The 13,701-nt window shown below is 38.4% G+C and overlaps 1 protein-coding gene across 6 annotated transcripts in view; it reads right to left on the bottom strand.

Moving 5' to 3' along the window:
- kaznb (kazrin, periplakin interacting protein b) overlaps positions 1 to 13,701 on the bottom strand; it is a 144,294-nt gene that overhangs the window by 25,924 nt on the left and 104,669 nt on the right. For 4 of the 6 annotated variants that reach the window (XR_014604363.1, XM_084101657.1, XM_084101660.1 and 1 more), the window contains one exon: positions 8,105 to 8,212. Coding sequence is in view for 5 of the 6 variants with exons in the window: in XM_084101657.1 (XP_083957783.1) it covers positions 8,105 to 8,212 (108 nt within the window). In the remaining variant the exon portion in view is untranslated. Of the gene's footprint in view, positions 1 to 5,029; positions 5,427 to 8,104; positions 8,213 to 13,701 lie in introns of those variants that run through there. The other 2 variants (XM_084101661.1, XM_084101659.1) reach the window with 2 other exon arrangements.

Raw genomic sequence — 13,701 nt, 5'->3', positions numbered from 1 at the left:
TCAAGCTATCAAAAAGCAAAAATAAAACAGTATATATATAATATAACACACACACACACACAACTTTGTTTTGTGGCCCTTCTAGTGTTTCCATCTCCCTAGTATTCCTCATTTGTAAGATGTTTTGAATAAGAACATCTGTTAAATTAATTAATGTAAATGGAATTGTAAACAGTGAGCCAAGCCATAACTGCAAAACAATGTCTCAGAAGAGAAGCTTGTCAGAAACAGTAAATATCAGCTTGATTTGGATTTGGATTGTTCCGTGGAACAACTGCCAAAAATGCTAAACGAGACTGTTACTAATACATCAAGTGAAATGCATAATTCTAAGACATTTTTATTCATCCGGATGAAATATTTGTGTACTCCACATAAAACCCCAACATGACCCAAATATGCTGCCCCATATAGGCAAAGTAAATCAACCTCAGCATTCTTTAAAGACCTACACAAGAGCTTATATCAAAAATAGCACCCACGTCAAATGACATTTCAAAATCGAGAGCTGTGATAGAAGTATTAAAATGGTAGGAGGTGTAGGCTGCTATACTACGATAAAGCTACATGTGCCAGTGCTAAAATAAATTTATGAAAATGCATTACAAGACTCACGCAATGTGAAGAGATTGCCAGCACTTCCTTCTGTCAAGAAAATACAGCTGAATTGTGTGTAGCACACTTTTGAGATTAAGTGAGATTGAAGCACATGTATTGTTGGCATCTGTGCACAATCATATCAAATTTTACATGTATGATGGCAAAAAGTGAGAAAACCTTCTGTGTGTGTGTGTTTCTACAGTCTTCTGTGTGGGGATATCTGAGGGTAACAGCTGTGCTGAATTAATTGCTCTGCGTTTAAATTGCAAGTAAGTTCAGCCTGCCCATGCCAACTGGAGATAGTGGTAATTGATTCACACTTTCATTAAGGACAGATTAGGCCATGCCAACGGATGGGCACCAAGTGCCTGACCAAAACACGCACATACATAAACACTCAACGTGATGTTCCCAAAACACTCCTGGTAATTCATCAGCTTTGGAGCTCACTACTAGCTAAAATAATAACAATGAAAAATCTAAGTATTAAAGTTTTTTTTTTTTAAATAAGTAAACATTGGCCTACACAGAAAAGCTTTCAAAAATGTGCATACAGTATATGCACATTTTTGATTCATTATATATTTATATATATAAACAGAAAAAGGATATATACTCTATATGCATGTACGTACATTTTTAAGTAGCGATATTTTTTATGTACAATAAGAGAACTAAGATTACCTCCTTATACAAATAAACTCATAATAAAATAAATTGAATTAATCAATTACTGCTCTATATTTTGTATTAGATTTGGGATTAGTGCTCCGATTAGTTGTTAGGAGGAAACTAATTTTGCAATTAAAAAATGCACATCACTTTGCATTGTTACAATGTCGGTAGAATATGCAAATTAACCATTTTTACTTGTTATCCGTGTTACCTGGACCGAGAAATTCATGTTTATTTGTCAGCAAAAGGGGCTTTCTTTTGACAGCTCCAGGGCTTTTGTGAAAACTACAGATTATACTTCCACATTTTTGTATTACCACTCACGGACAGTCGGATCGACAGAGGGTTATTAACAGAACACTTATTGTTAGAGTGGGTTTATCACTGAAAAGTGTTGCATACTATGTCTACCCTTTAAAGAGCATTATGAAAAAAATGGCAACAGATTTTACTTCGGCGGGTTGGGTGGAACTGACAGAACGACAGTTTTTCCCACCCGCCTAAAACACTGTTTGTGGTTATGTTGACTACAAACACACAGCTTTTTTAGATTTTCCATCACAGCCTTTAGCCACTACCTACAACGCTCTGGATCCTTCACTGGAAACCAAAAGTAACTCACTCCTGCTAAACGTTTACTCTTGGATTCTTGCACCTGGGTACAATACACGTCAACACCATTATGACTAATAGTTTGCTAAGAAGTATTTCCTACTAAAGCAGTATTTGACTCTGGCAAGCGTATTCATAGCAGACTGGTGGGAGTGGCTTTGGACAGCAACATACCCAGTGCATTATGGGTGTTAAAGATTTCCTGCCCATTTGTCAAAAGACAAGACAATAGCCCTTTTTAAAAAAAAATCTGTTATCTCTAGCCAGATAGCACTAAATAAAAAAACACCAACAACTTTCTACTCTATAGGCAGCCATGTTTTATTAAAAGCCCATTTGGCCTGTGGTGAAGTACCCCTTCACATTTGTAAAAAACTTTTTATTGCAGCTTGGCTGCAAAAAATAGATCATTCTAAACTTTCTGATGTCAAGATATTTGCATGTGTCCGCACACATTTACATGCCCGTGACGCCCAATTCGTGTTTGGAAACTTGGCCTGCCAGTCACTGTGAAGCAATAATGGATCGACTTCAAATATTCAAAACGCTGTTACTGTTGTTTTTGTTCACCGCCTACTCAAGCATATGCTTTCCTCTGATACTGGAATAAAACCACTTTGTTCTGTCATTTAGCTTGGCAGCAGCAAATCCTGTTGGACAGTTTTTTTTTTGACTGCACAATTTTGTTTAGGACGTATCATTTGCTCTGTTACGTAACACAAACACTTACGTGAAGTGTCTCTCTTCAAAATCCCTGTGGATTTGGCCGAGGTGATGGAATGCAGCATCTTGTAGTAGCTGTCGGCGTGGGTGCTCCAGACAGGGTTTTGGCTGCATGAAACTTGTCCGTGAGCTGTGGTGTGAACTTGTAGTTTGTACACTGGGGTGAAAGAGAAGGGCAGAGCTTGACAGAACCATCTGGCATCAGGGGCTTGGAGGGTCAAACTCATTATCTTCATCTATTTGGAGCGTAACCACTGGCACCAAGTAGATCAGTGAGCCGCAGAGGTCATACCAAGCCCTGTTGGCGCCGGTGGCACAACAGTCTCAAAATACCATTGGACTATGAGCACACACACAGACACTAGCAGGTACACCTTATGTCCACTTGTAAATGATGAAATAAACAAAAATATTAAGTAGCAAAACTGTTTTAAACATTTTAATATTACTTGAGTACCAAATCCGCATATTAGAATGATTTCTGAAGGATCATGTGACACGGAGATGAATGGAGGAATGACCGCTGAAAAATTCAGCTTTGCTTTCAAACAGGAATAAGTTACATTTTGAAATTAGTTATTTTAAATTGTAATAATATTTCACAAAATTACTGTTTTACTGTCCTTTTGATATTTGTCCAAATATATGCAAGCTTGGTGAGCATGAGAGAGTTCTTTAAAAAAAAAAAAGAATTATTTATAACCCTAAAGTTATATAAATACATGCTATAAAGTCCATTTCAGTGCAAATACTTAAATATACTGAATATCACCAGGTATGTCTCTGCTGTATTGTCCAGCCCTACCATAGATACAAAAACCATACACAAACACAACAATTGTGTATGACAGCATGTTTGTTCTTAACAACAGATCAGCACCAATGTACTCATCTACTCGTCCTGAGGCGAGGTTAAGGAAGAACGAAATAACAAAATTCAATCATTCAGTCAAAAACAATACTACCCTACTGTAAAGACTTTCAAAGGCACAAGCTGCACTGTCATACCATCAAGATCAAACACTTAGATTCCAATGAATCAGATAATAAAACAAGCATTCAAAAGCACATTCACTGAGCAGCTTTTGATGAAACCTGACTTCATAAGACACCTCACACATTAATCACCTATATAATTATCTTCATGAGCGTGAATTCAAACTATGTGCGCTATGATGCAGTGTAATGTTGTGTAAGCAACCATACGCATGGTTTGCATTCCTCCTGTTTTGCCGATGGCAGCTATCCAAGTGCCTAAATATGATCCATAAGTTCCTGCTGGGTCTGTTGTTAGACTTTGAATAAGGAGTGTAAAGATCAGTCTCACAGTGTTGATTTAGCAGGGTGTGGAGAAGACACGGGTATTATTACTATCCACTATAGACGTACAAACAGTGGCTGATTCCAGATCAGCTTTAATGGTTTTGTGAGTAAACCAATGAGAGAGGATTGTAAAGATTTTAAAATGTCACAACGGACTGAAACCAGAGATTAGCTTGGGAAATGGCCATAAAATGTTTCCACTTTGAAAATAAAAGTTAATAAAAAAAAGATAATAAAAAAAAGATAATGAAATGTTTTTCTTTTAATTTCGCCATTTTTACAACATATCACGGAAACATTTCACACGATCACTCTGATAATTTTCATACATTCAAAGCAGATTATTGTGACAGATTATGCGTCTGATTAAGGGATGCGTTGCACATATATTCCCACATAAACAGAGAGAATGATGCTACTTTATGATCGCAATCTCATATGCTCTCACAAACAACATATGTGTCACTAACGTAATTACAGCTGATTGCTGGGTAAGAGCTACACGTCACACATGGTAAATCATAGTATTACTCAAGATTACATGAAATTAAAGACAACCACATGCTTTGTTTGTATGTCCTTGACTCATCAAATAGTCCAAAAGGTGGTCATCTATCAAAGTAGAAAAGGTTAAATCGGCAGTATGGGATATAGGTCACTTTTTTTGAATTATGTTCCCCATCAGTAAGTCCATAATGACACAAAACCTGAAATATTCTCTTTTTAGATTTCTATTATAACCTACTATATTTCTTCAAAAAGGAACTGAATGTGTTCACTTAAATCATGAGATTTAATATGAGTAAGTCTTTTAACCTTCTAGCAGCCATAATATTAGTATTTTAAGTCACAGTTTTCATCTTATACAGTAGCTAGAACAAAGCAAAATCTTTCCAAAGAACCTCCTGGTTGGGAATCACTGTTACAGGTCATCCATTATCCTACATGTGTCCAAACACTTGCTGACACACGTGACAAGCCCCTGTGCATCGTAACACATACAGATTTACATGCCTGGTCAGCTGGTTATATGATTCAGAGGTGCGTAACTGCTGTAGTTTCCATCTTGAGCTCTCGTACACACGCAAACACTCACCTGGTCTGCCCTCCTCTCTTTCAGATCTCATAACTCCCGCAGTGCCGGCTCCGGCAGGCTCCACTTTCAGCGCCGGTGCTTTTTCTCATAGCAAGAAAACTCAACTAAACCTCCCACACACACACAGGTACACTGTTCACTCCAACCACAGTCCGCGCTCTCCTCCCTGACAGGTTACTAGGGAGGGGTTCCCGAGTGAGTATAAACAAGTTTGAGCCGCCTTCCTCTGTGAGCCCGTATACCAGTTCTGGGAGTTTCTCTAGGGCGTTTTCTGAAGTTCCCCACCCCCTCTACACTCTTCCTATACTCACACACACACACACACACACACTCCTCTCAGCCTAAAAGGTGCAGAGAGTTCAGAAAGGGAATGACACTGCTTTTCCCAGCCTTGTATGAACAGGCGCATTCATAGGACAGGGGGAGGAGACAAATAGCTTTTCTGATCAGGTGAGAGGGCAGGTGAGTCTCTCTTCAGCGGCCCTGCAGCTCCATCTAATGGTGGAAACAAGACACAGATAGACTGCTCTCTGTTCTCTAATGTCAAAGGAACAGTTCACCAAAAAATTTAAATTCTGTCATCATTTACTAGTTCACTAGAATTTTATATTTACACGGAACACAAAAAGAGAAGATTAGCAGCATGAATGCTGCTCTTTGTCATTCAATGAAAGTGAATGGGGACTAAATCTATTGGGCACCAAAAATCAAAAACTACTTTTTGATCCTTTTATGATGCTCACTTTTTTTTTTACATAAAAAACCCCCCAAAAAATCCAGGAAATGTCTTGGATTAGGACAGCTAAAGTTTTATTCAAAATTAGCTGAAAATTCAAATTAAATTAAATTAAATACTTTTCAGATCCTTTTTTGGTGCTTTTTAGTCATTTACAGAGCTGTTCACTTTTATTGTATAGGAAAGAGCGTGCAGGACATTCTGCTTTAGTTCTCCTTTCATGGAAAAAACAGCAAGATTTGAAAAGAATTTGGAACAACATGAGGGAGACTAAGGGATGGTAGAATTTTCCTTTTTGTTAAAATATCTCTTAAAAACTTGTCAACAATCAGTGTGATATCACACCTTATAATTTTGATCGCTGCCGCAACATCAGTGTTTATATCCAGACTATAAATTTTGATCCCTGTACTTGTGTTATTATTGGATGTTTGCAACACAGAAATAGCAATACCGTGTAGCTAAAACCACTGTTTGTGAAGCTGACACCCCACACCGTTTCCGCAATCCATGATCTTTTTCCATCCACATCCCATAATTCCTTGCAGCGGACTTCATGCAGGGACTTGTGGGACGTATTGTCAGATAAAGGTCTGGATGAGTGTCCCCTCTCTCATAGAGCTAATGGAGTCACCGGCAGATAGGGCCCACTCTCTGTCACAGTGCACAGGCTTCAACCTACAGCTGAGTGGCAGTCTCACACACAGCCGGGCAAGAGGACTCAAGGACTCTTAGGGTCTTAACACTGACTCATCTCTCCTTTTATCACTCTCTCTTAAAGACCAGAATGCTGGTGCTGAGTTCAGAGTGCCTGCTGGGGAAAGAATTACCAATTTTTACACAAAAACAACTCAATGTGATACTATAAAGCATATGCTGTTTGTGTAATGAATGAGTGACTGCCTTAATATATAACACAGGATGTGCCCAAGTTTGTTGCGTGTTGATTAAATGTACGTGTGTCCATCAGGGAAAGCCTTGAGAGTCTTTCTCTCAAGTTGTTGTGTTGCACATAAGTGAGTTTGTATGAGCACACGAGGCTGAATGTAATGAATTTAGTACATTAAAGGAGCTCTAATATGGCTGCCTGCTTCCTTTTATTTCTCAACTGCATAGATACAGTTGCCTGGCAGACCGAGCGTTATCTTTCAAAACAATTTAAGGCTCGGCTGGGAGTAATGAAGTACTGACAGCAAGCACAACATCAATAATGCTTTTCACACAGGGTGAAACGAGCAACACAAGGGAAAAGAATAGAAACAGAAAACAGAAAAAAATCCGAAGAGAAAAGAGAAAGAGAAAGAATAAGATAGAATGGAACAGCTCTTACCAAAAACCTGTGACAGTCCCATGGTATAGCATTGGCTATACTTATGGTTATCATTAGAAAATACCATGATACTTTGATATATGCCATGGCATTGTTGGTACTGTATATGACCAGATTTAATGCCAATATAAACATAATACTGTAATTAAACATACATAAAAACAGCTAAGCAGCCGGCAATGTTATCAGTCAGTTATCTATTTATTAATATAAACAGAAATGAACAGAACAGAAATGAACAGCAAAACAAAATAAAAAAAAGAACAGAAATGAACAAAACTCAAATGAACATAGCAGAACAAACAGAATAACAAAGAGAATAAAAGAAATGTCCATAAAAGAACAGAATAAAATAAAACAGAATAGACTGTACATACTAATACAAATTAGTATGTATATTACTAGTATAAAGCACATACGAACCCATGCTGCGGGTGCTTGCAATATATTAGCATTCAGAGTTTGCCATCAGCCCGAGTGAAGTCGAAAATTATTCCTGCTACTGGTTAAAATGAAGACCCTCTATCATCCTAAGAGGGTAGTTTGGCTTCTTTGTGATGCTGGCTTTGATAAAGACATAAAGATTATGATTTAGGAGGACAGCACTCCGGAGGAAAGGCAATAGAGAGTAACAGGCGTCATTATGTGTGGAAAATGGGATGTCTAGAATAAGACTTAGAGATTCTGTTCAATTTCCAGTTTAATCAATACACTTCATAATGACGCCTCCCCACAGCGGGTGACATTATACGAATCAGACAAAGCTTTTTTGTTTTCTTACAAGATGACTCTCTCGCAATTTGTAGAAGTGCGTTTCTTTAGTCGCATACGCTTTGCTCCTCGCAAACACATGAGCGGGGAGAGGCTGAAAATCCACAGGACAATGGTTTTGTTTTATTGCCATTCAGCATTGTGATGAATTACCCGAGCTCCGCATGTTCACAGCCTGTGGAAAATTACTACTAGGCATGATCACAATATTGTGCCTATGCATATTTGGTCATCTTACCCTTGTCAAGTGAAGAATCTGGAGTGCTGAAGTCCATCAAGCTCGACATGCCTGTCTGGAAAGTGAGATCAGAAACCAGTGCCTTCTGCCGGTGGTGGACCGAAGGCTCTGCAAGACAGAAAGAGAAAAAATTTGAGCTTGTTCAGGTTCGAGCTAACCGAGAGGTTTGACATTTTTGTCTTCGTATGTGGTCGAGGGCGGCAAAGTGCAGGCCTCCTACAACAAAGGCGTGCGGAGTGTGTCGGAGCGACTCCGGCTCGTGAGTCACCGAGCATCTCGCAGCTATTACTGCTCATCTGTAATTAACTCTGAAACAGTGACACGCACCACGCAGAAGTGCCACATCCACTGAATGGCTTTTAAAGACAAATAATCATCCTCCATCCGCGGCCCACGCCGTAGCCGTAATCAATGTGCATTGAAAGTGACAGGTAGCAATTTCATGTACAGTGCAACGAACAACACACCAAATCACGATTTTCCCTTGGATCTGAAAAGGAAGAGGAAAAAAAGCTAACAATGTTCGTTTGATGAGGACGAGAGAGTGCTGAGATTTTCAACCACCATCAATCATCTTCCCCCGCACGGTAACATCGTAAGGTTCTCAGAAGCCACAAGGGATTTCGGTGTACCTGTGTGGAAGGAACAAGGGCGGCGTACCGATTTTTCAACAGACTATATCATGGGCATCATAAATAAATGGCTCCTTTGTCATATCACACACCTTACACCACCTGACGCCGACATGGAGAGTGCCGGTATGTCACTTCCGTGAGGAATTGTGTGCATTGTGTGTCAATTACCACAGGCTTTGACAGGAGATATGAAATGGTGCTTGTCATTTTCCACATCATTATGTCAGACAGCATTCATTCTTTGCCATTCCCTTTAACAGATACCATCTCAGCACTGCCTGTTCTTTCTTCCCCTCCCTCTCGTGACTCAGACTTCACAGCCGGCTGCACACCTGAACTGATGCTGCTAATTGAAGTGTCTTCAAGTGCCCTTTTCTCTGTGTCTCTGTATCTGCTCCTGTTACCTGCTTACACTTACAAAGCCCCTAATGTGACTTATTCTGTTCTCAGACATGTTACACTGCAAATTCCTTTTTTTCCCCATCCTTTCTAAATGCTGGTCCTCATCCTACAGTGCACTTTACTAGCTAAAGCAGGGGTCTTCAAACTTTTTCAGCCCAAGGACCCCCAGTGTATTAGGAGACCCCCGTTATATATTGTATAAAACTTGCATTCTAGTCGGCGCCGATAGTCTCGTGGGTAAGTGCTCCGACATGTAGCGCCGTTGTGCTTCGGGCGACCCGAGTTCGAGTCCCGGCTCGTGGACCTTTCCCGATTAACAGCAGCATCACATTTGATTAACTCCAATTTTGTAATTATTATTATTATTAAATGTATTATTATTTTAAAAATTATTATTGTAAAAATTCAAACGTTTGTGGGGGAAAACAATCGGTTAAATCAAGGTCTATTATCATAATAATCTTTAATTAAACCCCCTTTTTTTTTTGACAAAACATTGTTTGGGATCAAACAAAAATTGGCGGACCCCTTACAGTAATGCCATGGACCCCCTAGACCGACTGTTGAGGAACCCTGAGATATAGGTGCACGGTCATGGAAAAATATCAGGAATTAGGAAACTAATTTGAAAATATTCATTGTGATTACACTCTCTAAAGATTACTTTTTAAAAATAGACTGGAATGACATGGAACAACTAGAAAAGTTTGTTTAAAAAGCGTGGGAACCCCGAAGCCAAGAGGGGTCCATTTTCAGTCGTGGGTCAATGGATGAATGACATTTCTGCTTTTTATGTCTGCCCAGTTCTACAGATGCTTCTTGGTAACAAGGTATTGATTGAAAGCTTTCGTTATGGACCGAAAATGTTCTGTATCTAAGAGGGCTCTTCACAAATCTGTGCTCTGCTGGGTTACTAATGGCATGACAAAGCCAAATGAACCATTTAATGCATATTGAGGACATTGAAATAGCCAGTCATTTACTTGTGCAAGGTATTTGTGCATAAGTTTTTGTATGAAGTTGTAAAGTGCAGCACATTATTCAAGGCTTAATCTTTTGGTGCACTGAGGCAGTTTAATAAATGGAGAAAATGAACAATCATTACCATAATAGCTATCTGTTTCAGTAGAAAGTAAAGACAAAACTGGGCAATGGTGCACTGAGAGGTTTACTGACCCCTAACCTAATGCTCTTAGTATAAAATATCTCTGTATTGACTGAAGCACCTTATGGAACTGTGATCTGGTTAAATTACACTCTGTTTGACCAACTTGAGTAACATAACAGATCTTCTCACTGAAAGTTTAAGAAATTACTCATAACAATGAAAAGGTCCCAGGATATAGAAGCTGTCAAACCTTTCTTAAAAAACAACAACAACCCTATGGTTTGTTTAACAGGTTGCACTGATAATCAAAGATATTTCTCTTTCGCATTAACCTTTGATCACATCCTTTGGCAGAAGTGAAAACCATCTATACAAATGTGTTTAATGGACCTTAGTCACTGGGTAGACACCATATTTCACTTGATGTGAATGAAAACTGAGGCTGTGCGGGATACAAGTACAGTCCAATCAATAGGTTGTACTGTCTTTCGATTTTAGGTCATGTCTAATTTTTACAAGCTATGTGTAGTAAAAAAACAAAAAAACAAACGTAACTGAAAAACTATATAAAAACTTACTAAAAATAAAAATAAATACAAGAATATAAATATTAAAAGACAAATAAAAATAAAATATTTTGCAATGACTACTAACAGTGTTTCAAGGTGTACAAGAATAAGACTCTCATTAACATTACGGTATCCACCCTGATTAAAGTCTTTCCTATTTCCATCTTCCCTCAGATTCCACTTGCTAAACCTCTCAGGACTGACTCATTTGAGAGATTTTTAATGGAGCTATTGAAGGCTCTTTGCACGCAACCCTGCTGAGATAGTTCATTTCTGAAATATTTCTGTCGCAAAGAGCAAATAAAAGGACTATTTAGAAAGAAGCTTTATAGGGTTCATTTTTCCCTTTTACACCACCTCGTGTTGCCTTTGGACAATTTAGAGAGTCATTATCATTAAACTTTCACACACTCCAGACATTTCTAAATATCAAGACTGCTTACCCGAGCTATAATTCTGTTTGGATACAGGATCATTAGGCTAAAAACTATTTTTCTGCCCTTTCCTATCACATTAGTGCCACAAAGGCAGACAAACATAACAAACATATCAACTAAAATGAAGTAATACAGTTTGGAGTGGTCAGACGACCCTGTGCAGCACTACGCTGGCCTCCTCCGTACTAGATATAAAGCTTTTATCAAAAGGTCAAAGGTTATGAAAATAATGAAGAGATGCAATAGGAGTCTGCTGACAAAAATAGCTGTGCAGGAGTGAATACATGAACTTAAAGACTGTTTTGGAGGAAAATATGTCTGGAGGGCTTTGCTATGTGGTTGCTAGGTTGTTCTGATTGGTTACTAGGCAGTAGCAAGAGTTGTATGGGTGGTTGCTTACTGACCCAAGTCAGAAAAGCCTACAACTCTCTATCCCTACTGAAAAAAGCTTCTTAAACCAGTCTAAGCTGGTTTTATAGCTAGTTGCCCATTTAAACCAGTTAAATACATGCTTGGTCGTGTTGAAAGACCATATTAGGCTGGTTTAAGCAAAAATAAAACATATTAAACCAGTCTAAGCTGGTTTTCTGGTTTAAGTCTGATCAGACTGGTCTGTTGGCTGGTTTTAGATGGGTTCAGGGTACTTTTTAGTTAGTTGCCCAGATAAACCAAGTAAATTCATGATTGGCCATGTTGAAAGACCAGCTTACGATGGTTTAAGCATCTAAGTCTAAGCTGGTTTTCTGATCTTAGCCTAATCATGCTGGTCTGTTGGCTTGTTTCACTCAGATTTTGGGTACTTTTCATCTAGTTGCCCAGCTAAACCAGTTAAATACCTGCTTGGCCAGGCGGAGAAACCATTTTAGGCTGGTTTCAGCATTTATTTTTATTTTTTAGCAGGAATTATATTCTGGTTCCTAGATATGGCTTGGGTCCCTCCTTCAATATTAATCTGCAACTAAAACACAATTATAGACAAATGCACAGTCTCCTGGGAGCATTGCTATGAATACTGCTGACAAATAGCCTGGCCCCTGGCTGCTCACCTCTGTCTTTCTGGCGACAGCCAAAACCCACACATACACAATACAGAGAGGTTGATTTTTCCTAGGTGGGCAAGAGGTCAACCTGGCCAGACTTGGAAGCAGCATATTGTCAATCAGTGTGTCTCTAGGCACCCCTGCACTTCCTTATTAATGCAATACCTGTCAACACAACATATCACTCAAGATATCTTGACCAGTGACATGCTGACCTGTCTTAAAATACCTCTGTGCAGTGGGAGGGGCTTGCGCCTGATGATGCCACAGTCTGTTTTGTGCACCATTGCACCAATTGTGAGCAAGATTAATTGTATTAATTGTATTGCCTAAGTATTTGATAAAACTAAAGCTGCAATTATCCCTTTATTTAGTTGTTTGCTGGTGCTAAACTCCCTCTGTATTCTATTACGGACGTGACAGTCTTTGCTCTTCTGTTAAAGCCGCTAGTTAACGAGAAAACACACTGCATTATTAATCATCACTAAATAGAAGGAAGAGAAAAAAAGGACCATGAGAAAAGTCATAATAAAAGAATAAATATAAGAATAATTCTTGCATAAGTGGGTCTACATGCTTTATTATGTAAGAAATGTATAGATGCTCAAATGGAAATACCTGCACCTATTTAAGTCTATGCATTCCGCCTTTAAAAACAAACAAAACATCATTCCAATTTAAAAATCTTCTGCTTTATTTTGTAGCAAAATGTGCTGGATATGCAAATACTGTAGATTGGTTAATGGCTTAAATCCCAGATAAACATTTATTGAAAGCAAAAAACTTGCAATTATTTTTATCCTTCTTACTACATTAAGTATTCACTATAGCATATCCACACATGGCACTTATGAACATTTAATTTGGAGAAAGCCAATTAAATGTGCATTAGTGCCAATGTGGTTTCTGATTTGTAAATGCTGAAGACCATGTTTTCCACATAAATAAATAAAAACATTTTGAGTTTTGCATTTCTGCCTGCGTTTGTTGATTTTAAACTAAGAGGCTGAAATTGACTGAAATTGTCTATTAACCATATTGAAAATTCATCACATTTGTTTTTTTTGTTTTGTTTTGTTGTTTTTTTATATTTAGAAATCATGACCAGAGGCGTAATGTAGATCCTTAAGCCTAGGGAAAATTAAAAGAGAAAATTAAAAAAATTAAAATTTTAAAAAGAAAATTTAAAAAGTCTCATTAAAAGATATGAATGAACCTTTACCATAGTTCTGTACTCAAAGGACACTCCTACCTCATGTCTCTCAGGCACAAACATGAACCTCATCCAAATGCAGAGCGAAGGAGCGCTAACAGTACAAAAAAAGCTTTTCTCACTGCATTCCCCAGCAGTTACTGGGTATCATTAGCACGGCTATGCTGCAGATGGCATTGATGAATCGAAACAA

Source organism: Abramis brama, assembly GCF_963993115.1.
Source record: "Abramis brama genome assembly, chromosome: 23".
Lineage (NCBI taxonomy): Eukaryota > Metazoa > Chordata > Actinopteri > Cypriniformes > Leuciscidae > Abramis > Abramis brama.
This window is presented reverse-complemented; position numbering and strand designations above follow the sequence as displayed.